This window comes from Fukomys damarensis, unplaced genomic scaffold, assembly GCF_012274545.1.
Source record: "Fukomys damarensis isolate Sample0158 unplaced genomic scaffold, DMR_v1.0_HiC HiC_scaffold_16, whole genome shotgun sequence".
Lineage (NCBI taxonomy): Eukaryota > Metazoa > Chordata > Mammalia > Rodentia > Bathyergidae > Fukomys > Fukomys damarensis.
Genome location: NW_022900928.1, coordinates 74,232,509 through 74,257,215, shown reverse-complemented (window position 1 = coordinate 74,257,215; position 24,707 = coordinate 74,232,509). Strand labels below are relative to the sequence as shown.

Sequence of the window (24,707 nt, the reverse complement as noted above, 5' to 3'; positions counted from 1 at the left end):
AGCCCACTGCAGTATGAACACCCCACATCCAAAAGAGAAACACTCTGGGAAATTGGACAGGAGAGCAGTTGGGGCCACACTGTGTCTCCTCCTCCAAGTCAGACGGACCTCCAAAAGCTCTGATGGAGGAGGGGAGTCCGTCAGGGGAGTCAGAGAACCAAAAGAACCAGACCATCACAGTCCTCCTCCCACTCTCTGACATGCTGGCATAGGCAGAGACCTGAAGCCAGGGGGAAGGGTCTGGCCAGGACGTGTACACCTCCTAGCCTGAGCCCGGAGGGAGGGAGCAGAGGACATTTGCCTCAGATTATCTGTGCCTCTCCGTGCTGCAATTCCGCACAGGAGGCATTTCGGCCCAGAGGGTCTCCAGGCCCCCTGAACAGACCTATAGGCTGGTCACAGTGCAGTCCACTCACCGCAGAAGAGATGCCCTTCCAGGACAAGCTCCTCCTTGGCAGGGGCCTGGAGGACACCTGATGCTGTCTTCCTCACACAGTGTCCATGGCTAGTGTCACGCACAACTCAAGGGCCATGACTCTGCAGAGACATTTCTTCTCCCACAGAGACCTTTCTGGGAAAGTGTAGCAGGAGAAAAAAACAAAGCACTTGCAAGCTGACCTAAAGCCTCCCAGGAACAGAGGGGAAGGAGGGAGAGTGGGACTCCCCATTGCAGACACTGACACTCCCCCAGCAGGCTCCCTTGCCATGCCTGCCCACGGCCAGGTGCCACCTCCCACTGAAAAGCAGCAGGCAGTCAACACGAGACTGGGCCTCTGAGCCCCATGACATTTAGTTCATCTCCTACTTCCTCCACTGACTTGCTGCCATCCTGGGCAAGCAAATGAATCCTCCTTTATAAAATGGGGCTAACAAAGACTTACATTTGAGGATTACAGTGAGGACTTTAAAAGACATGCACACAAAAGCACCCAGCCAAGAGACCAGTATGGAGGAGGCACCCTACAGGCAACAGCGCACGGTGCTTGGAAGCTCCGCTGGGAGGCGCACACCTGCAATCCCAGCATTCTGGGGGGCTGAAGCAGAAGGATGGTAAGTTGAGGTCCAACCTGGGCAACGTAGCAAGATCTTGTCTCAAAATATAAACAGAAAAGGGTTGGATCTTTCTCAAATGGGAAAGGGATCAAGAGATGGAGGAAGGGGGAAGGGAAGGGAAAGAGAAAAAATAGATAAAAGGAATTAAGATGTGCTATGTACATGTACCAACTCCACACAAGGAACGTAAACATTATGTACTACAAACATGTACTTAAAATTTTTTTTAAACTAAATTTAAAAAAAACAAAAGGGATGGGGATGTAGTTCAGTGTGAAGACAGCCCTGGGTTCAATCCCCATATTGGAAGGACCAAATACCACAGGAAAAGAGTGCAAGCTGGTGAGAGCAAAGGTGGTGCTAGACAAGAAGTGTGAGGAATGGGGGCTATTGTGGTTTAGATCTAAAATGGAGGGGGGCTTGGCCTGGAAGGGTGTACTCTGGGCCCCACTTCCTTTCTTCTCTGCTTTCTGGCTGCTATGGGTTAAGCACCTTTCCTTCGGCCTGCCCCTCTGCCATGCTGTTTCTGCTGAAACCATGAGCAAAAATAAATTTCTCCTCTTTTGAAACTGCAGGTGTCAGTTGTGTCAAGTGACAGGAAAGTGACTAAGAGGCCAAGTGATGGACAGACAGGTATGAGGACAGGAAGACCAACCCAACACCATTCCCCTCCCCATCTTTTTTGGGGGGTGTGGTACAGGATCCAACTTAGGACCTTGCACTTGCAGGGTAGGTGGCAGCACCACTAAGTCAAATTCCCAGCACCCGCTGCTTTTTAAAATTTCAATGTTTTTGAGACAGGGTCTTGCTACGTAGTTCAGACTGGCCTTGAACTCTCTATGTGGCCAGGCGGGCCACACACAGCAATCCTCCTACCTCAGCCTTCAGAGTACTGGGATTACACACGTGTGCTGCCGCACCTGGCTATTTCCCCATTTTGCAGCTAAGGAAAATGCAGGTGCAAAGAAGTGTGCACAGGCTTGTACAATTCCAATCCCATGAGCCTGGCTCCCAAAGCCAGCCTTAGGGACCACAGCAGCCCCACTGATAATGGGGTTGCGTATGACACTTTTTAGGACATCTGGCTGGAGGCAGTGGCGCTGGCAACTCCCTCTTTCCTCCTAGCCTCCCACGGTACATTTCATCCTTCTTCATTCCACGCCCACTGCGCTTGCCCACCTTGCCCCTCTCCTCCGGCCACAATTCACCAACTCCACTGCATTTTTACTCAGAAGCTACAAGCACTTCAAATCTGAGGAAACAAAAAGTGTTGCAGCTAATAATGCAGATACTGAAGCCAGACAGAGATGTCTCAATCTCCAAAAGGGCTGCTGTGAAGACTGAATGAGGTGATGAGGAAGCGGGAACTAGAACAGGTCCTGGCACCCAGAGTGCTCAAAAAACTCCAAATGGGATTTGCTGTCTTCCCACAAACTCACCCCTCTGTCCACATGCCCATCCTGGTCAAGCTGGCCCAGGATCACCCCACACTCTTCCCTGCCTCTCCAGATCAGCCAGTTCCAAATGCATTCTAGCCCAGCATGGCTCACCTCTTCACTGCAACCGATCATCCCTTGCTGTCTCTACCTGGTTCACATCCATGCTGGCTTGCAGTCTTGCTGCCTCAGAGGATCCTGTAAATCCGACCACATTACCCAAGTCTGAAGACCACTCAGGGGACTGTCACTGTCTACGGCAATCACCCTCAGATCTGTTGATTGTCCAAAACATAAATGTACATGGTAGCTCCACTCTCTGAAGGGCCAGACTGAAAAGACAGGGGACTGAGCTCTCTGCTCCCCCAGGCCACTCTGATGATTAGCAGGGCTTGGGAGGTCCTGACCTCATGGACAGCGTCCTTCTCCTGGCCCGTCTTTCCTTGCAGGGCTGTCTCCTCCTGTCTTCCTGTATACTGAGCCTGCATCATGTCACACTCCATGCAGCTCCCTGAACCTCTGGACTTGCTTAACTGTGAGGGTATCAGCAAGGTTTCATTTCATAGGTGCACCAGGCCCATGAAGCACAGTAGATGCCCAATATAATAAATCCAGTGACTAGGACTGTGCCCCGCTGCCTGGGCAACTGGCAGAGTCACACAGTAGGGCCCAGCACTGCCCCCACCACCCGAGCACCTGACATAGTCCCATCACACAGAGGGCCAAGGACCACCACCCTCCCCTATCCCAGCACCTGGCACAGCCTCTCCCCGGCTCTGTGCAGGCCAGCCTGGTCTCTGAATCTGCACTACAGAGGTGTCCAGGGCCATAAAGACCATGGTTATAAGCTCCAGAATATAGAGCGGAAGTGAACAACAAAGAGAGGGCCTCTCTGAGTCTCCTTGACGAAAAGTGAAACCCACTGGGAAACTCTCTGCTAGAAAGGCACGCTAGACCACTGAGGTTGGTAAACTGTGACCAGACTCACTTTGGGGGAAGGGCAGCTGAATCCTGTTGTAAAACCTTGCAGAGATCAATGTTACAGGTCAAGGGCCGCAACTTAGGTCTTGCAACAAGAAATCAGCCTGAATCTCAGTGGACTATGGATGGCTTGCTGAGACTAATAAACACAGATCTGCACATGGCTGCCTATACTGTCTACCACTACAGCAGAGACATACCCTGGAGGCCCCCCCTTTTCCTTCTCCTCCTCCTCCTCTTTCTTTCTTCTTCTTCCCTCCTCCTCTCTCCCTTCTTGTTCTTCATTTCTGTCCCTTTTTGTTCTTCTTCCTGTCCTATTTTGCATTTATATTCTCTTTCCTTCTCTCCTCATTAAGGTGAATACACCTTCTAGGTTCCCTATTGCTATTAGCTTGTTCTGTTCTTGTCTTTGTTCCTTCACTGTTTTTTCCCCTTGTCTTCAACAGTTTCCCAAAGTTTGCATGATTTTCCAGTGTCCTCTTGCCTCACTTCTAACTTTTCCCTCTCCTTCTCTCTCTCCTTTGCTCCCAACTCCTACTTCACTGGGAAAGGTAAATTTGATATATTAAAGGGTTTATTTACTACAAACATATTAGGATGACCCTCTATTTTTATCAAGTTTACACTGTTAAAGGTGACAGATTAAGAGCTACCATAAATTGTCATTTTCTAAGCTGTGTTTGATACTACTGTTGATGCCGATTGTATCACTTGGGCTAAGGTGTTGTGATTGATCTAATCAGTTGTCCTTCCTGGTATACTGAAAATGAGATTGCCCAAGAGTCATTAGAGACTCAAAACCTAAAGACCAGCTATATCTGGAAGACACCTCTGAGAAGAAACCATTCCATAAGGTAATTACAGACAATAAAGATATTCACAATAAGCAATATTGAAGTATCAACCCAGGAATTAAACCAAAAATAGCACCAACAACAAAAATAGAAATGAGAAAGGGCCAGGGATGTACCTCAGTGGTGTCACCACCTGCCTCGCAAGCACAAGGTCCCAAGTTCATTCCCGGTACCCCAAAAAAAAAGAGAGAGAGAAAAAAGAAAAGAAATGAGAAGACACCTAAACAAGGCACAAACCCAGACTTCCAGTTCACCAAAGGCAAATTCTGGGGGCAACAAGGTGGAAAAACTCTGATCATCAACCATCTGGACACCCTGAGCTGTTAGCACAGAAAGTAGACCCAGTGACTTCCAGTTAAATTATGTGCTTATACTTGCTACAAATATCCAGGAAGGAACACATATGAATGCTTTTCATGTTAATCAGGAGCTGAAACAGCAGTAGAGTTTTTGTTGTATATTTCCAAGTGCAACTGTGTAATGGTGCACAATAAGGTGGGTACAGTATACGCTGGGCATGGTGGCGCATGCCTATAATCTCAAAACTCGGGAGGCAGAGGCAGCCTGGGCTATGCACTAAGTTTTAGGCAGCCTGGGGTACATAGTGAGACCCTGTCTGCCATACATTAGCACATCCTCTCTTGAATCCCAGAAAGTGCAACCAGTACCACAGAACATAAGTCCTGGCAGATCTCTTTAGGACCATGAACAGAACTGTCTAGGAAGGCAGAGACAAACTTCCTTCCACTCAGAAGACAGAACAAATACTGGGACTTAAAAAAAAAAAAAAAGAGAGAGACCAAGGCAGCTTGAGCCCAAGAAACCTTGTGCAAATGCTGCACACGGAAGCCATGGCTAATTAACAGGCTAAATCCTACCCTCAGAACAGGGCTATCGGAACACAGGCCCCCAGAACAGTACTCCAATGGCCTTGCCAGCCTCCTCTTTCAGCACCTCCCTGGCATGGCTGGCCTGCAGTGCCCTCACAGCAGCACCTTCACATCTTCAAGGTCAGAGAGGACAGTATGGGTTCCCCATCAGAACACTCATCACCTAGGAAACCCGATCTTGGGGAGGGGAGGGAGAAGTGCTCACGGAAACAAAAGTGAATGGCGATAATGAGAAGGAGCTGGTGAGAGCCAGTGAGTGGGCAAGGAAGTGACTCATCAAAAAGCATCCATCATACTTAACTCTAAGTGTCCACATGGGGCCGATTCCGGGCAGAGGCTCTAGCTGGCACCAGGCCTAGGCCCAAGGAGCCCCAGATCCCTGTGCTAAGCAGCCTTGCATCTAACTCAGCCAGAACCCTCTGCCACCCTGCCCGCAAAACACTGCAACCACTGGGTGCTGTGTCCGCGGGTGAAAGCGCAGTACATCATGGCAGTGAAATTTCTACTCAAGACTCAGCTTCTGAGGGCTGATTTGCTTCAGGCAAGTCCGGGGATAAGAGGCTGAAGCAAGACGATCCTGACCCAATACTGGTCTTTTATCTGTTCACTGGCCTCTGGCAACAGGCACAGTCTATCTGAGACCGTCAGGGCTATGACTATGCTTGGAACTCTCATTTCTTCCAGGCCAGTGATGCACCACAGAGCAGATTCAAACAATTCTTGCAGGCTGGACTGCTCAGAGATCCCCAGGAACTTCAGCTGCCCCCATAAAAACCTCACAAGGGGCCCAAGATCAGGGTCAATCCCTCTCTCCAAGAAGTCTGCCCTGACTGTCCCATACAAAATCTCAACCAGCCCTTCCTGGGACCCTCTGTCCCACAGATCCTGTTTGCTTCTCTCCACTGCACTCACAATCTCTTGCACTATAAGGGCCTCTGGTAACTGCGCTGTCTGACTGTCCATGGAAGGTGTCAGCTCCACAGGGCAGGACTTGATTTACCAAGTTCGCTGCTATTCCCACACTGCCTGGCTACCAATAATGCTTTGCAGGAAGAGAAACCAGCCACAGGAAGGACTCAGTGGCCAATCACCTGGATGCTGAGGCTCTGGGACTCCAGGTGGGGTAAGGTTACGCTCCTGTAGTCCTCTCCCGTCTCTCGGATCAGGCGGAGGTCCTGGCGCAGGTACTTCTGCAGGTGTTTCTCCGTGGCGGGGTATACCACAGTTGTTTTTACCTCTGCAACAACATAGAGGGCCTGTGACTGGAAAGCAGAACGCACTGAAGCCACAGCTCAGGCACATCCCAAACCTGAAAACAAGGTTTTCACAGACAGTCCCTGGTCCTGGAGCCCTAGACTTCCCCCCTCCCCACTTCTAGGCATGGACCAAAGGTCTCTAACTCTTCCCACATGCAAATTTCTGGGTATATAGCTTCTGGGCTCAAAGCTGAAGTGGGGTTCAGAGCCTGTAAGCCCCCCTTACAGAGGGGCAAGGCAGTAGGCCACAGTGTGGACTCTAGAGCCAGCCACTCTGACTCTGAGTCCTGGTTTTGCCTGCTCATTAATCATTCCAAGTGAGACCTTGGCCCCAGGTGGGAATCTGGTCCAGTTATTTAACCTCTGTGTGCCCTGACATCCTCATCTGCCAAATGAGTATGGTAACAGCTCTGATGTCACAACACTGGGAAGATGAAGGGAGTTAATTACCTCTGCAGCACTTAGAACAATGCCTGGTACACAGTAACACCGTGAGCACTGGCTGAGTAACCCAGGGTTCTCAACCTGACTCCAGGTCTTGCCAATGACTGCATGGTAGGGCTGCCCTGGCACAGCCGGAGGGCTATTTCAGCACTATCCCTAGGCTTCACATGGATGTGAGCAGCACCTCTCTGCAGTGTGACAGCCAGACAGTCTCCAGACATTACCAAATAGCCCCAGGAGGCACAACTGATCCAGAAGAGAAAGAGGTTTTAATCAGAAGGAAATCCGTAGTTTTTCTAATTGGATTCTAGGATAGCGATCTGGTCCAACACCACCCGCTTATGGTTAAACTCTTTTCTTTGTTATAAATTCTTTTCCTTATTGTTGTTATAAACACTGTCATTATTCTAACATTTATATATAGAGCTTCAACACAGGGCAGGACAAGAAAATGGCAAAGTGGTGTTTCAAAATCAGTTGTTTCCAAAAGACCCATGTTCCCCCTTCTGAATCTCCCCTGGGGTTCAGACCTGGTGTCCAAAGGAATTCTACTCACCACCACCCTAAACACTTTTCCATTTTCTTTGGACACATGATTTAAATCCACCTCCATGGGAGAGCAAGAAGAGGTGGCTGGGATCAAGACTCACCGAGGACCATAATGGAGACATGGCAAAGGCAAGATGGGCTGAGGCCACCTTACCCTAAAGCCAGAGCACTTTCGACATAGCAGCCTGCTTCAGGGCCCTTCTTCTTCCAAAGCCCAGCAGGGTTAAACAAAGGTGACATTCCATGCACATGATTTCTAGTGAGCATCAAATGTCCTGGGCCATCAGCTTGGGGGCAAGGCAGCATAGTGGAAAGCAGCCTTGGAGCTGCTGGGGGGCTGTGGACAGAGCAGCCATGTGACTCCCTCACTCCCAGGTGACCCTGGGCATGTGACCTCTGACAGTGTCAGCATCCTCACCTGTCAAAGGGGGGTCACAAAAGCTGTCTCACAGCATTATTAGCATTAAATAAAACATGCTATCTAGATCACCAGGGACTCTGAATAAATGTCCCCCCTCTTCTTGGGAATCCCTGGGCCTCCTCGTACTCTGGACAGCAACAAAAAACTGTTACTCTTTTTATTCCACATTGTTCTCTACTACTTCAAGGTCAAGGCCAATGGTTAGAGGTCAAACACACTGAGTTCTCAAGAGGCAGAAGACTGCCTGAAATGGACGGAATGGTACCAATCTTGCAATGACCTGAGGCAAATCCCAAGGTAGCCACAGTTTATCTTGGTGGATGAGAACAGTGGCTCTGGAGCTAGCCAGCCTGGTACAGAACCTTGCTCTGCACTTAGCAGCTGTATAACTATGTGCACATGGCCAGTCTTCTCTGTTGCTTTACTCACCTCATCTATATAACCCCGGGGAACAGTAACAGCATCTGTCTTAACGGGGCTGCTATGAGAACTGAATTAGTGGGGTGGAAATACTTTATTTAAAAAGTGCCTCACATACAGAAAAGTGCTCTGTAAACACTCATAGTTTTTGTTGTGCCTTCCACTGCCTGTGTTGGGTGGAGGAGACAATCTAGGCAGTGAAACTCCCCAGAACAAAGGTGTAGTTGATGCTGGAGAACCTGCACCCCGGGCTCACAGCCTGGGGCTCTCTGGTTGTCCCAGGGGCCAGTAAACAAGCCCCAGTCTGCTCAAGCTTGTGGAGGACCTGCCCAGCCACCCAGGCTGCGGGAAAACAGGCATCTCACCAAACCCGCCCTCTCCTGCCCTCACCCCAGGTAGTGAGACAAGCCAGAGGCTTGATGGCCCAGCTGGTGCTCAGCTGGTCCCCAAAGGTGGCACCTGCCCAGAGTCCCTCACTCCTCAGCAGCCCAGCTTCTCTTACACCCCTGCATACTCTCATTAGTACTGGGGACTCCCCTCCACAGTCTACAAGGACCCAAACCTTCATTCACCCCCTCTCCTCTATGCTGCCTGCCTGAGGCCTGTTTCAGCCACACCAACCCCCACTGTCCTACCACCAGGCATTGGGCACACACCCCACACCCAGCTTGGGCTGCCAGGTGAACCCTCTGCTAGGAAAATGCTTGTCACTCTCCTGCCACACTTGGGTCTCAGGGCTGCTCAGGCTCAGAAAGCCCTGGCTAAAGCAGCCCTCTGTCCCCATCATCACCCTGCTGTGTCTTTCCCCAGTGCCACCTGGCAGCACACACTTACTGGCTGGCTCCCCCAGAGAAGGCTAACTTCCAGGAGGAAGTGATGTGGTTTGTTTCTCTAGTACCTGAACAGTTTTACCTGGCATTTGGTAAGCATTCAACAAATATTTATTGGACAAATGAATAAATGAATCCAGCCGTACCATGGACTTTAAACCCAGGAAGAGCATTTATGTTCCAAGAATAAAACTGTTGATAAAAATCAATATATTGCCCAATGCTGTTTCCCACTGGCAGCCCCAAAACAAACTCTAGTGTTTATCTAAATCAAGATTCTGACCTGTGGCTGAACTTTGGTTGTGTGGTCAAGTCATCACTTGATAAAACACACACACTATTGGTTAAAAATATGCTGGGGAATAGGTTTCACATGCAGTGTCAAAGACTCCCCTCACAGACTACTTATTAGTTAAACAGGGAGAACCTCACCTCCCCCAGGGGAAGGCAGTTAACATCACCCCTGCTGCACAGTATGAATGTAATCACCAAGAAAATCAGAAAGCCAAAATCCAGGGCATTATACAGAACAAGTGGCTTTATAACTTCAAAAATGTCCAAGTCAGTCGCCTGTGGTGACACACACCAGCTGTCCCAGCACTTGTGAGGCTGAGCGCCAGGTTACTTGAGCCCATGAGTTCAAGGTTGGCCTGGGCAACACAATGAAACCCTATCTCAAAGAGAAAACAAAAGCATCAAAGTTAGGAAAGACAAAGAAAGGGCAAAAGGATTGCTCCAGAGACTCAGTAGATGTCTAAGGATTAGGTTTAGATGACTAAAAGGATTAGGTTAAATTCTGGTTGGGCTTTTAAGACAGCATTGAAACAACAGGCGCAATTTAATAATGGACACTACACTATATGCTATTATTATATAAATATCAATGTTCCTGAAATTGACAATATATCCACAATGATATGCATAAGGAAAAGGCAAATGTGGCACAACCTTAACAGATAAAAGGGTTTTATAAGAGAATTTTTTATATTAGTCTCATGACTTTTCTGTAGGATTAAAGGATGGGTGTGGTGGCACGTCTGTAAGCCCAGTCCTTGGAGATTGAGGCAGGAGAACCGCCTCAAATTGAGGCCAACCTGGGCTATATATCCAAGACCCTGTCTCAAAGAAAAAAGAATTTTTTTTTAGCCAACTGTGGTGGCACATACCTATAATTCCAGAACTTGGGAGGCTACGACAGGAGGATTGCTGTAAACTCAAAGGCAGCCCTGGGCTACACAGGAAGTTCTAGGGCAGCCTAAATTACATACTGTGACCCTGTCTCCAAAAAGAAACAAACAAACAAAAATTTTTTTTTCCAAAATAAAAAGCTAAGGAGATTGATGCCCTTTGGAACCTTAGCGCAAGTAGCTGACAGATTTACCGCCAGGCACTATTCTATACCAATACATATTCCCATGATCAAAGTGACTGAGTGCTACAATGAGCCCACTATACAAGGAAACTGAGGCACGGGTCCTGGAGTGGCTCCCCTAAGGACCTGCAGTCACAGCTGTGCCCTTGTGTCAGCCCAAACAGGGCAGCAGATGAGGTCGGCAAAGGGGCAGAACCTGACCTGGCTGGGTGCTCTCGGCAGAAGGCTGTGTATGAGTCGACAGTAAAGAGTCATCTGCTCTGGGTGGGTGACACTGGGAAATTCCTCTGCCCAAAACCTTTCCATGTGGCCTTAGAGGCAACAAGGAGCTCTCAGTGGCACCCTCCCGTGGGCATCCTTTAGAAAACAGCTCAGGACCCTAAACTCCTCAAAACCATCCCTAGAAACTGTTCACATGAAGAGAAATTTGCTGACACGTCTTACAAAGCCCTCCTACTGCCATGCATTCTAAGTTTCTGTTCATATTTTTAACCCAAGTTATATTTGGACAAAGGTTAAGGAGTCAGATGAAGTTGGCTTAAAAAAATTTTTTTCCTCCTCCTCCCCACTCCTAATTCCCAGCTCCTCAAAAGCCCCGCTTTCAACTTTTCTAGGCCAGGTCATTTCTTTCAGTCTTGCTGGGGACATCGACAGTTCTCAGCTGTTTTTTGTTTTTATCTTGTTCTCCTGGACTTTCCAGTTTTACTATTAGTATCACCTCATCATCAACCATCACGGAAAGTAAGTTTCTCAGTCTTCCGCCAAGGGCACATGCAGGCGCTGCTGAACATCCGGGCACACAGCCCTCCCTAAGCGCATGCTCACTCCTCACTTCCTCTGGCGTTCTCTCATCCATTTACTGTTTTCCCCACTTCCTAACTTCAAGAAACAAATAGCAGTCTCTCATTCATTGCTCCCTTCCCTTGTTCTTGTCACCATTAGCTTCATTCTCGTTTGTATGTCTTTTATTCCATTGCAGTAATGGTGTGAGGGCCACCAGCAAGTACAATCAAGCACTTTCTACACGTATGCTGAGGGGTCTGTGTAGGCAGCACAGACCATAGTGAAGTTACTCCCAGAGTATGCCCGAGACATAGTCAGAGACAGCTGAGACACACAGATCTTCACTTCTCCCTAACTTCCGGGCACAATTAGACATGGCAGATCCATGGACATATACCTTTTGCAAAATACGCGCTTCTTTGGGTAACACTTCTACTTCCAGATTTCTCACTTAGGCAGTTGCTCATACACATACTTAATGAGCTAGAAAAATGTTCACTGCAGTGTCATCTGTTATAGAAAAGGTAAAAAAGGAAAATGACCTAAGTGACCGTGTGTAGGGTCCTGGTGAATCAGGCATAGCGCACACATACTCTGGGCCACTAGGTGGTTGTTACAAAGGAGAGGGAGGAGCCGCGTTAACTGCTGTAGAGAGCTCACGTGATCTGTGAAGACTTGTCCCTCGTGTGCTTTAAAAGGATGTGTGTTTGTGTAAACTTATTGAAGAAATGAGTGGGAGGATGAAGGTGCAATGATTATCAGTGTTGACCTCCACGAGAAGGACTGGGGACTAGGTTTGTGTGTTACTGAAGAACAGATCCCGGGATGCATGGATATATAGACAGTTGTTAGCATGTTAACTTCTCACCTAATAAAACAGAAGCAGAAAAGATCAGCCTGGGACAGCTAAGACCCTTGTCAGCTGGAGCCTGTGGGTCGGTCAGCAGTGCTGTGTAGCACAGGTCCCAAGTGGCCCAGCTCTGGTGACTCACATCTCCCTTCAGGATGCGCTTCAGGACTGCCACCTAAGTGCCGCAGCTGTGGAGTGTGGTGCTGCCTGCCCCAACCAGGAGGCTGTCAGCACCTCTTCTGGAAAAGTGGGCAGCCCCCAGGTGGGTTGGTCTTGGTGATGCCAAGAGCGGAGAGGGACAGGAGGTGGGCAGTGTGGACTGAGTTACAGAATGGGCAAGCTTTAGCCAAACTTGGCAATGGGGCTTTGTTTGTGGGACAGGAGAAATGGGACCCAGCCCACAGGAATGGTCATTGATCAGGACCACAAGGCTCCTCTGCCCTTTCCTTCTGGGTGATTCTGAGCTCCTGACACCAACAAGGCAGAACCCTTCTGGGGCTCAGGACAGCACAGTAATGACAAGTAGAGTCAAGGGAGAAAAACTTCAAGGGAGAAAAATCCCTACCACCTGAGTCAGCTTTTGTTTTTTTTGAGGTAATGGGGATTGAACCCAGGATGTACTGAGCCACATCCTCGGCCCTTTTCATTCTTTATTTCAAGACAAGGTCTTGGTGGCTTGTTCAGGTTGAGCTCAAATGTGTGATCCTTCTTCCTTACTCTCTTGAGTAGCTGGGGTCACAGGCATGTGTGCACCATCATGTCCATCTTCCAAGTCCAATTCTTGACCTAGAATCTGTTTCAGTCCCTTTCTCTTGGCATCTATTTGGTCCATGCCCCTCTTGCCAGCACCTTAGCTCAGAGAACCCTAGCGTGGCAACTGCCCCACACCCCATGGTCTCTCACCAGCTGGCCAAGAACAGAGGTCCCGCATGCAGCTCACCACTGCGACCCAGCCTTTCAGGAGCCAAGAGAAGCCGCTGCATTCAAAGGATCTTCAGAAATGAGCAGATCTGCTACTAAACCCATCGCCACCTCTGTAAGGCTTCTCTCTCTGTATCTGTCTCTTGGTTTCTCTCATCCCCCCTCTATACCCCTGACCCCAGGCAAGGTTCCAAAGCTCTGTGGCATGTTAAGGCTTGAGTCAGCAGAAAAGTCAGCTTGCTCAGGACCACGGGCGAAGGCGGATTGCCCATAGCTAGGTCCACCACATCCCTTGGCACCAGCAGTCGGCTTCCACTCTCCACTCCTGACCACACTTCTCAGTGAGTGATAGCCTAGAATTCCCTAGGCCTGGGTACACGTCCTCTGAGGCATTCTTCCTATACTTCCACCTTCTCCTTTCTTACCACGCACACCATAAGCGAGGTCCAGAATGCTGTGATGAGATGTGGCAGCTGTTCTCCTTTTGAAGGAAACTAAGTAAATACCTTTAGGAAGGAAGTTGAGAGAGGGGCCATATTTTACAGTGTTCCTTCTAGCATTCAAGCAGCAATTATTGTGGTCCGGTCTGCTCAGCCCCAAGAGAGTTTCTTCCTGGATGTAGGGAAGCAGGTTTCATAGCTCTAAGGCCAAGACTCAATGCAGCAAGTCCCTAGTCTCACTATGGGTGGCTGTCCTCCTTCTGTTCATATGGAACTTTGCAGGTGCCAGAAGCCCCACCTACTTCCTAAACTAGCCTTTTCCACCCTAAAGGACCATACCCCTGGCGCTACATTCCAAATCACCAAACTGGGGGTCAGCAGACCCTGGGTTTTTGCTGTTACTTTCTTCTCTGCACTCCCACCTTGAGGATCACAGGGAAGGTGGGGATGCTGAGGACTTGCATGGGAAGCTTGTCAGTGTACGGGTCTTACTAAAGTCAGCGTCTGCCCCCCCCCGTCTCTGGCAGCACCTCTGCTTTCATAGAGATAGATCATTAGTGGTTAGCTCTGCTGCGGAGGGGCTGGAGCTCCCACCAAGATCTGGCCCACGCCCTTCAGCACACTTATCCTTGATGTGGCAGTCTCCTCGGGCCTCCACCAAGCCCGTCCAGCAGCCCTGTGTGCGGGGACGTGAACACCCTGCCAAGACCCAGGTTGGCAGGAGCCAGCCTGCCCTCTGGCTCTGGCCTGGGTGATCAGGCTGGGGAGACTGTTATCCAGACAGGGAGATCCACAGAGGAGGAAAGGAAGGCAGATCCGGAGAGCCTCCCTGCAGCCTCCCCAGGATGCCTGGGTTATCCTGCACTTCCCCCGGCTAGCCTTGTGGAGGGCAGTGGAGGTAGGCCTCACACTCAGAGCATGTTTTGCTGTTGCTTCTCCCCTCCTCTTACTGGGCGGCACATCTGGGTCAAATAAGTGGAAACTGGCTCATCATAATGAAGGGAGAGCAAAAGCCACAGACACAGCCGTAGAAATGACCTCATCCTGTAGAACGCATCATCTAGGCCTGGAAAGCAGTCTTGTTTGAACATGTGTATGGGAAGGAGAGCAGACTGTCTGTGGTTTGCATTTTCATGTTTCATGTGCTGTAGCACTTTCCTGGGGATTTGGCTGAGCTAGCTTTGGCAGGGAGCAGAGAGGCAGCTGTGCTTCACTTTTCTCTGGAAAGCTCTCCCTCCCGCCTCTGAGAGTGGTTGGGCTTTCGTGTCCAGCTTGGGGACAAGGGTGGCTTATTTACTGAAGGCCTTGCAGGACACCTTTAGGGTCTTGGCAGGCACGACAGCATCATCCTAGCCAGGGCCTCGCCAACCTGCCCATCGAAGCTGTGAGAGCAGAAACGTGCATGTGCAAGGTTGCCACTCAGCTGGGATGCATCAGTGTGCCCTTCTCGCTGCTGGAGCATTTCCGTGGACAGGCAGCTACTGCCCGAGCCCCACGAGGGCTAGAAACACCACTGTCCCTTTGGGAACTCCCCACCTCCCTTCTTGTGATCTCGTGCTGTCATACTTGGTGGTCGGAGTAGGGATAGTACCACAAATGTAAGTCAGACAGCCATCGTTCCCGTTGTGAGCAGTCAGCTGGGAGCAAGGTCTTTCCATTTCCATAGTGTAACCCAGTGAGGTGCCCACAACAGCCCTCCAGCCAAGGGCTCTCCACCCTGTACCCCTGACTGTACTCTCTAGCCTGCTCCCAACTCCCCGGGTGTCCCCAGTGCCTCGGCGCCACACTGTGCCCTTTGGGTTTGCTGAAAGCCCTTTGTATCTTATCTCCAGGAGGCTTGGAGCATCCAGGCTGTTCCTGTCTGGGGAGGCAGCTTTTGAAAGAGGATAGTCTATACAATACGACAGGGAACATCGGATAGTGGAACCTGGGTTCTGAACTTAGTTCTGCTACTTAAGCATATGACCTAGAGGAAATTGCTTATCCGCTCTGGGGCTCAGTGTTAAGGGATGGCTTATTTTTCTGTTATTAATATATATATTTTTTTGTTGGGTACTTTTGGTTTTTTGAGACAGGGTCTTGCTATGTACTCCAGGCTGGCTTTGAGCTAACTATATGAACTCATGGTGATCCTCCTGCCTCAGACTCCTGAGTGCACCACCATGCCAATTTTTAATATATTTCTGTTACACAGTGATTAGTATTTGCTCTAGAAAGCTTGGCAAATACCCAAAAGTAATTTTACAAACACAATTATATATAACTCCCCCACCCAGAGATGATCTCCCTTCACATGTTGGAACACACCCTTTCAGATGTTTTTCTCTGTGCAGCTAAGTGTTTGTATTTGCATGCACACAACATTTACATGTTCACTGGATTTACAGTGTCTCTTCTTCTCACACTGTATCTCAAAGGCCTGACTGGGGTCTGGTGTCATTTTAAGCTCCCTACACACAGTGCACACTGCAGAGTTCCTGCAGTTCCGGGAGCTTGTGTGCCTTGCAGAACAAGCAAATGAACGTGTCAAGGGCTAATGAAGAGCCAAGAAAATAAATCAAGGAAGGGAGACAGAGGACAAGCATGTTGATTCCTGGCTCCTGGAGAGGTTTGAATGCTCGCTTGTTTATTTTAAAGCCTCTTCTAACAACGACAGTAAAGGAATCTCCATGAAGAAAAAAACAAAACCAAGTTTAAGAGGAAGTAAAAGATAAGCTGGACATGGCAGTGCATAACTATAAGCCCAGCACTTGGGAGGCTGAAGCAGGAGGATCACTGGGAGTTTGAGGCCAGTGTGGGATACACAGTGAGACCCTGTCAAAAAAAACCCCCAAAATCTAAACTATGTAAGTTGAATAGAAGATGAAGTTGAAGGAAAAAAAAACTATTTTTTTATCTTTGAGACAGGGTCTCACTATGTAGTTGAGACTGACCTGGAACTTACTATGTAGCCCAGGCTGGTCTTGAACTCACAGTGATCCTTCTGCCTCAGCCTCCCAAGTGCTGGGATTATAGGTGTGCACCACCATGCCTGGCTTTCTTTTTCTTTTCTTTTGTTTTTTTTTTGGTACCGGGGATAGAACTCTGGTCCTTGTGCTTGCAAGGCAGGCAGTGGAACAACTGAGCTAAATCCCTGGCCCTTGAAGAAAATATTCTTAAGGCTGGGGGTTTAGCTCAGTGGCATCTTGCCTGCCTAGCAAGCGCAAGGTCCTGAATTCAATCCTCAGTACTGGGGAAAAAAAATGTTCTTAAATGTAGAGCAAAAAAACCAAGAGATAAAAAAATGGAAGAGAAAACTGAATGATGAATCCAAGAACTCTAAGTAGGTGTTTCAGAAAGTAAGTGGGAAAGAACACTGTTAAAGAAATAACTCAACACAGTTTCCTAGGACTGAAGAAGACAGTTTCTGAGATTGAAACCAGCACCCCCATCCCCCCCAAAAAGAAGCTCAGCAGTTACCTAGCACAGTGGATGAAAAATCTCTCTGAGACTCACTGGAGACAGGGAAAAGTCACATGTACAGGACTGGGAATCAGACGATCTCTTAACTCTTCAAGGGCAGTCTTAAGGTTTTGAGGATCACTGCTTTACATCTTAGACTCTGTGTGTGTGTGTGTGTGTGTATGCGTGTATGCCTTCACACTATCTCCAGCTCTTTTTATTTTTTATTTTTTTTCTTTTTTTGGTTTTATGAGACAGGGTCTTGCTGTGTAGTCCAGGCTGGACTCAAACTCACTATGTAGCCCAGGCCACCCTTGAACTCACAGCAATTCTGCTGCCTCAGCCTCCCTAGTGTTGGGATTAGAGGTATGCACCACCATAATGGGCAGGCTTTAAAAAATATACAGTGCACCATCATTAGTCAGTTACATGCAATAATAGCACACCAGAATTTACTTATCCTTTCTAACTATAACTTAATCTCCAGTAACCAACTCCCCTCCCCCCCACGGTTTTCCCCAACCTCTGGTAACCACCATTTTAATTCTCATCTTCTGTTTTGTTTTGTTTTTGACAGGATTTTCTCTATGTAGTTCAGGCTGGCCTCGAACTCACCGAGCAGCCACGGCTGGCTTCGAATTCACTATGATTCTCATGCCTTAACTTGCCAGGTGCTGGCATTACAGGCATGTGTGACCATGCCCAGCTCTCATCTTCTAGTAGATCAACTTTTTTAGATTCCACACATGCATGAGATCAAGTGGTACTTGTGTCTATATCCCTGGCTTATTCTGTGTAACATAATGTCCTCCTGTTCCATTTGTATTGTTAAAAATACAGGATCTCACCCTTTTTGTGGCTGAATATTCTACTGTGTAGAAATATACCACATTTTCTTTATCCACTCATCAGTTGGTAGACACTTTGCTATGGCAAAACTTTGACTTCTGCCCCTGATCTACTTGGTAAATTATTTCAGAGACTTGAAAATATTTACATGGCTTTTTTTTCACACATGGTTTTTCTAATAAAAATTTCAAGAATTACATTTTAATAATAATGCCAATCCGCAAATTTGAAAACCACTGTTTTAGCAAAATAAGGAAATGATCTTGAAAGAGGAAGATGATCATCTTTCCAGAAAACACTGGACCCAGTTCCAGAGAAAAGGGAGTGGAATCCCAGCAGTCACATTCAGGATGGAGGTGCCACAAGGGGCTTGTTTGTGGGCATGATGAGTCTTAACAGGTCAGGAGGTTATAGAAACAAGGAAGTAGGTCTGGGAATAAATCAGTGACAAGTCCGTAAGAAATCAAGCAAGTAAAAAATAATTACTGCCAGGCATGGTGGCACATGCCTGTAACTTGGGAGGCTGAGGCAGGAGGAGGATCACTGTGAGTTTGAGGCCAGCCTAGGCTACGTAGTGAGTTCAAGGCCGACCAGTCTGCACTCTATGGTGAGACCCTGTCTCAAAAGGCAAAAACAAAAACAAAAAGTAATTACTAATTCTCTACACCAAAAATTGTACTGAGAAGAGAAAATAATGACAGTACATTGCTATTCAGTAGTAAATGGCATTGACCTTGTATCAGTGTCAGTCTGAATAACTGGCACAGAGGACAGGAAGAGAAGCAAAGCTGAAAACAGGTCCACTGGAAGGATAACAGAACAGCTGCACTAATTGGATCCACCCACTGTCGCATCCCAGAGGCAGGCCTTTAACACCAGGTTAAGACAGGAGGGCTAGCCTCCAAAAATGTCAATGTGACGGACTGAGCAGAGGTTGACAAACTTTTCTGTGAAGGGCAGTAAAACGTTTAGGCTTTTCAGGCCATACAGGGTCCCTAGCTCTTGCTGTTCTTCATTTTGGGGTGGGAGCTGGTGCCGCTCAGAATGCTGCCTGCCAGCCAATAAATCCTAATACCCTCCATACAGTGCCAGAGCAGCTACCCACTCAGGACCGAGGCCCACTGTGGAACAGACCCACCACTGTGACAGCAGACAGACCGGCCATCACCTCAAGCATGAGTCTGGTGTTTCCTCTGTTAATGTGAAACGAGGCACTGTTTGTGAATCACTAGACACTGAGGAAAAACCCGCAGCCCGAGAAAGAATAACCAAGGTAAACAACCAGAACCAGATCACAGAACTGAGGGTCAAAAGACAATTTTTAAAAATATTCTAGGGCTGAGGATTTGGCTCAGTGGTTCCGCTGCCTGCCTCATAAGCACAAGGGCCTGAGTTTGATCCCTGGTACCAGAATAAAATAAAATAATTCTAGCCTGGGGATGCAGCTGAGTGAGTGGTACAGCACTTGCCTAACAGGTATAGGTAGTGCCACACAGGCACACAAAAACCTAATTAATGTGTCAGAAAGTCAACTCAATTTGGGTTCTGTAAAAGAGCAAGATGCTCTAAGAAGGAAATAACCAGGGGTTTTATTAGAGACCTAGAAGACAAAGTGAAGACAAACTACCAGGTTGTAGAAAGAAAAGACACAAATGAAGCCAGAGGTGGGACCTGTAGTCCCAGCATTTGGGAAGAATCACCTGAATCTGGCAGTTCAAAACTAGGCTGGGCAACAAAGTAAAGTCCCATCTCAAAAATAAATTAATAAATAAAAAAATAAAAAGCCCAGAGATGGAGCTCAATTGAAGGCCCTGGGTTCAACCCCCAGTACAGAAAGAAATTAAAAAAAAATAGGTGTGTGTGTGTGTGTGTGTGTGTGTGTGTGTGTGTGTGTGTGTGTAAAACCAAAACAACAGACATGCAGAAGGATCTAGGAAGGCTAAAGAATTAATAGGACTTCCAGGACTGAGAGTGCAACTCAACGGCAGAGTGCTCCTACAACATATGTGTGCCCAGAAAACTTTTGAGTTATACAGTATGCTTACAGATTAGAGACACATGAGGGAGGAAGGAAGGAAGGGAGGGAGGGAGGGAGGGAACAAAGAGACCATAGAATGCACCATCAAATTAAGGAGCTGGGCTGGGGAGTTAGCTTAGCAGTGCCACCACCTGCCTCACAAGTATAAGGTCCTTAGTTTGATCCCCATACCAAACAACAGCAACAACAACAAATCAAACAAATTAAGGGGCTGGCTGATTTCAAGAGAAGAGGGTAAAAGTATATTATTTATTTAACCACAATGAAAAAAAGAGATAACTAGAAAACTTCACAAAAAAGAGCTGATAATGGTTTAGATATGAAACTAAAAACTAGCACAATTTAGAGGAACTGCTCAAATGTACAAGAGGAGAATCTATTCAATCTGTCCACTTCAAGCACTCTTCTTTGAGTGGCATGGGAATGATATGCTAGGCAGGTGGAAAAGGAAAATCCTAGCGCTCACTTAAGCATGTGCCAAATATTACCATGCCACAATAATGTAAACTTTGTTTACTGGTTTTCAACTCTGAATCAACTTAGAGGGAAAGCATAATACTTTATGGGCATACAGATCATCCATGACAGTATGAAACAGTATGAAACAGAAGGACCATGACAAAGGTCAGGGGACAGTGAAAGACAGAAGTGAAAAAGCTGGCAGGGACAAACCTGCAGTAAACAGAGAAAGGATTACAGATTTTTAGATAACTAGGATTCCAAAAGCCAAAAGCCAGAAGCCAAAAGCCAAAAGCCAAAAGCCAAAAAAAAAAAAAAATACACACACACACACACACACACACACACACACACACACACACACACATATTAACATCAAAAACTGAGTGGCCACAGATCTGTAATCCCAGCTACTTGGGAGACTGGAACAGGAAGACCCACAGTTTGAGACCAGCCTGAGAAACTTAACAAGACCCCAAACACCAAATACGAAAAAGGAGGGGGAAGAGGTTTTGCTGGGGACACTGCCCAGCATTCCTTGGGCTCCATTCCCAGTACCAAAAAATAAAACAAACAAACAAAACAGAAGTAGAGAGAAAGAGGGGAAGGAAGGAGAGAGGGGGAAGGGCATTTCCACTTTTTAATAAATTAAAAAAAAAAGTTATATAAGCACACTGAGAGTTAAAGAGTCCAGAAAAAAAACAACCAGCACTGCCTTGGAAGCAAGGTCACGGAGGGGCAGAACAAGAGCTCATCCTGTTCCTATGAGCCTTCCGGCGCTGCTTCTGGGTTATGTGACTGCAATTATATACATGACTTTGCAAGTGTCCTGGTGCTGCCCCAAGACTGTTGCTGCTCAGTAGGTCCACATCCTGCATTTGAGAAAAGCTCATAAAAAAATTCTGATGAACAGTGCCAGTTAAGAACTATTTAAACTTTTTTTTTTTTTTGGTTTGAGAGTCTCGCTATGTAGACGGCTGGCCTCAATCCTGTGGTACTCACCCTGCTTCAGCCTCCTGAGTGCTGGGATTGTGGAGTGCATCACCACTCTCTGATAAAGTTTTGTAATATCCTCATTCAAACTTCAGATATTATGACTGTATGATCTCATATGATAAAGAAGCCCCCAGGGATTTAGCTGGGGTTATAGCTCATCTCACTTGTCTGGCATGTATGAGGCCTTGGGCTTAGTCAGCAATATGGGGAGGAGGAACCTAGATGGGCTAGCCAGCGGTCTGATTAGTCAGTTGTCATTCAGAGAAAATGAGTTTTGGAAATTCGGTGAATTTTTCTGGTATTACCTGATGGCCATGAGCCTGCAGTTTTTCTGCAGTACTGAGGATTGAACCCAATCTCTTTATACTAAGCTATATCCCTGGCCCTTTTTAAAATTGTTTTGTTTTGAGACAGGGTCCTGGTAAATCACAAAGTTGCCTATGCTGGGTTCAAACTTGAGATCCTCCTGCCTCAGCCTCCCAAAAGCCAGGATTATACGGGTATATCACCACACCCAGCAGTGTTTTACATGGTAGGATATCCTATCATTCTGGTAGTGTCCTAGCTGAGACCTATCTGGCAAGACATTTCCTTCTGGTCACTGTTTAGAAAACTTAGCCCCTTGTCTCACTCAGCTGCAGTGGGACGGCTGCCGAGTACAGCACTGTGGACACGCTGACAGACAAGTGCCAGGCTGTGCTAGAGAAGCCTTTCAGAGCCTGGTACCGAGGCATCCCTACCAGCTGCTGGAGGACCTGCTCCACTGCTCTGCTCTGCTGAGGCTGGCATCATCCTTGGGCACCCTCCAGCACCACAGGGGCTCTGGCCTTATCATGTCCAGCCCCAGGAAAGAGGAACACAAGGAAAGAGAAGTCCACACAGGCCCAACATTGGGAGGAGGCTGAAACCAAGCAATTTCACTTTCAACAACAGTGACTAAAAAACAAGCCTGAGAAGGATGAAGCCCTATAAATTCGTGGGAAAATGTTTGTCAACCCTCCTTCTGTTCCTGAGATAAGGCTTCCCTATGTCCCTATGTTGCCCAGGCTGGCCTGAATGTCCTGCCTCAGCCTCCCAAGTAGATGGGATTACAGGCATGTGCCACCATGCCTGACTCCAGTGGGAGAATACTCTTTTCTTTTTGGTACTGGGGATGGAACTTGACACCTTGTGCTTGTAAAGCAGGTGGCGTACTCTTCTTAATCTATGTGAGGTCCAGCTAGTTTGCCTTAGCTATTATTTGGAAGTATATATACAAAGCAAGGTATGTGTACCTGCATATAAAATGTGCACCACTTAGAGATCTAAAATAATATAAAAAGCAACACACATAAAGAACACAAGTCCAAGAGACAGACCATGACTAGAACTATGGCCATTCTCTCTGTCCTGCCCCTTCCAAGGCCAATTGCCTTCCTGATGCGGAGTTAATCATTTCTCTGTTGTCTTCCCAGTCCTACTGCAGCTGTATGCCTCCCTACACAGTATACTGTTCAGTGCTGCTTGTTTCTCCAAATCACATCATTGGAATTCCACTGTGCTTCTTGTTTCCTGCTTTTCTTGCCTTCTGTGGTGAAATTCATCCTGCATTGACACATGCAGCCATCGTTCATTTTCACTGCCATGGAGAGATACCCTGCTGTCAGAATCCACCTAGGTTCATCTAGCCTACTGTAATTTAATTGTTTCTGGTTCTTTCTATCATGAACAAGGCTTCTAGAGAAACTTCTGGAAACAGCTGGTCTTTACAAATGCTCCTCCCAAACAAATCCTCACTCTTCCTTCCAAAGACCTGGGTTTTGTCTCTGCAAAGAGCACAGGGCAGAAAACTCTGGCCTGTGGCTGAAGTACCGGTGTTTTCTGTACTCCAAAGAGAATGCAATTCCCAGTGTACCGATCCTCTGCTTCCTGCCCTGGCCCCTCACACAGAAGCCATCTCCTCCTCAGAACCTTAGATTCCACCTGCTGCTTTACAGCAGGCAAAACAATTGGCCTTTTTAGCAGGAGTTTGGGTTTCTGAGTCACACCCCTCTCCCACTATCTTCCCCACCCTTCTTCCCCAGGTGAGAGAAAGCAGATCTCATGAAAGGGCTCCATTGAAAGCCGCAGGTGTGAGAGCCAAGGCAGCAGGAGGAGCTGAGGCAGGCTCTGCCCTGCCAGGGTGGCAGAAGCAGCACGGACCACGTAGGGCACTGCTGGCCACCTGGCCTGCTGTTTCCTCGTGTTTGCCACCCGATAATGGGAGGAAGAAAGGAAACCTACTGTGGTCCAGGGTCAGCTGCTTTTCCCCATGTTACAGGTACTGCTCCCCAGACCCACACAGTGGGAAAGGTGGGAAAATGACACACTGACAACACCCTCGGATACACATCATATACCAGCTGTAATGCCAGGAGTTTTATACACTTTATCTCAGTAGACTGTAAGCCGTGATGGTGGCCACGAAGTCAGTTTAGGAGGTTAAAACCAACATTTAAAAAAGGAAACAGATAAAACTGTAATTAAGTAGAAAATACTGGCAAGCATTCCACAAAGTCGTTTTGTATTGTGAAACTTCCGTTTCACTAACATCCACGTGTATTTATGTGTTCTGGCTCAGAGTAAAATGTACTCACTGAGGGTAAAGCTAAAGGGTGCTGCAATACAGTTCCTTATCTACTTCATAACCATCAAACTGAGGAATGCTTGATTATCAAACAGTTTAACAGAGAAAACAGCTAAACTACTTCCACAACTTCATCTGTACCCACCACTGACCCCACCCATGAGACCAACCCCTTTCTGTTCCTCTTTCCTCCCCAGACCCAGTGCTCTTCTCGCAGATAGAATATTCCCCTGCTCCTCCCACAGCTCTTCAGGCAACTGGCTCCTTCCAACCACCAGGCCCCAGCATGGGTGTCACTTCCCTTATAGAGACGCCCTGGATCCTGGTCTGAGCAGCCCCTGCTTCCTCTTCTGTGGCCTGCCTCCCTCTCCACAGCTCCAGGGACAGCGCTGACATCTGCTGTACATACCAATCACACCCCCGCGGCCAGCAGAGCACAAGCAGTTGGCAAGTCCCAATTGCCAAGTGAATGACGAAATGTCCCAAATCCCCATGGAGGTGAGAGCCAGTGCTCAACCTAGGTCCAACCCGAGGCTTGCTCTTCACCCTGCACTGCACTAAAACTAGGAAACTGTGTCACTGCCCCAGTGCCCACCCCTGAAAAGTGCCAGCACCCACATGCCCAGCTCCAAAACCCCAGGCCTGCTGCATTGTGCCACCCGGGCACTGAGGAGTGGCTCCTGGGGCAGCCTCAAATTGTCAGCCAGAAATCTGGAGGGCAGAAATGAATGCAGAGCCATTAAAACTTTCAGACTTAATGAAGAAATTTACCAGTGACTAGAGAAATACCAAAAAAAAAAAAAAAAAAAAAAAAAAAAA

At 47.8% G+C, this 24,707-nt stretch overlaps 1 protein-coding gene across 1 annotated transcript in view; it reads right to left on the bottom strand.

Annotated features, from left to right (window-relative positions):
• Nucleotides 1–24,707, bottom strand: part of Dcps (decapping enzyme, scavenger) — a 41,622-nt gene that overhangs the window by 10,254 nt on the left and 6,661 nt on the right. Inside the window, exon 3 of the mRNA XM_010628641.3 lies at nt 6,306–6,451. Coding sequence (XP_010626943.1) covers nt 6,306–6,451 — 146 coding nt within the window. The remainder of the gene's footprint in view (nt 1–6,305; nt 6,452–24,707) is intronic.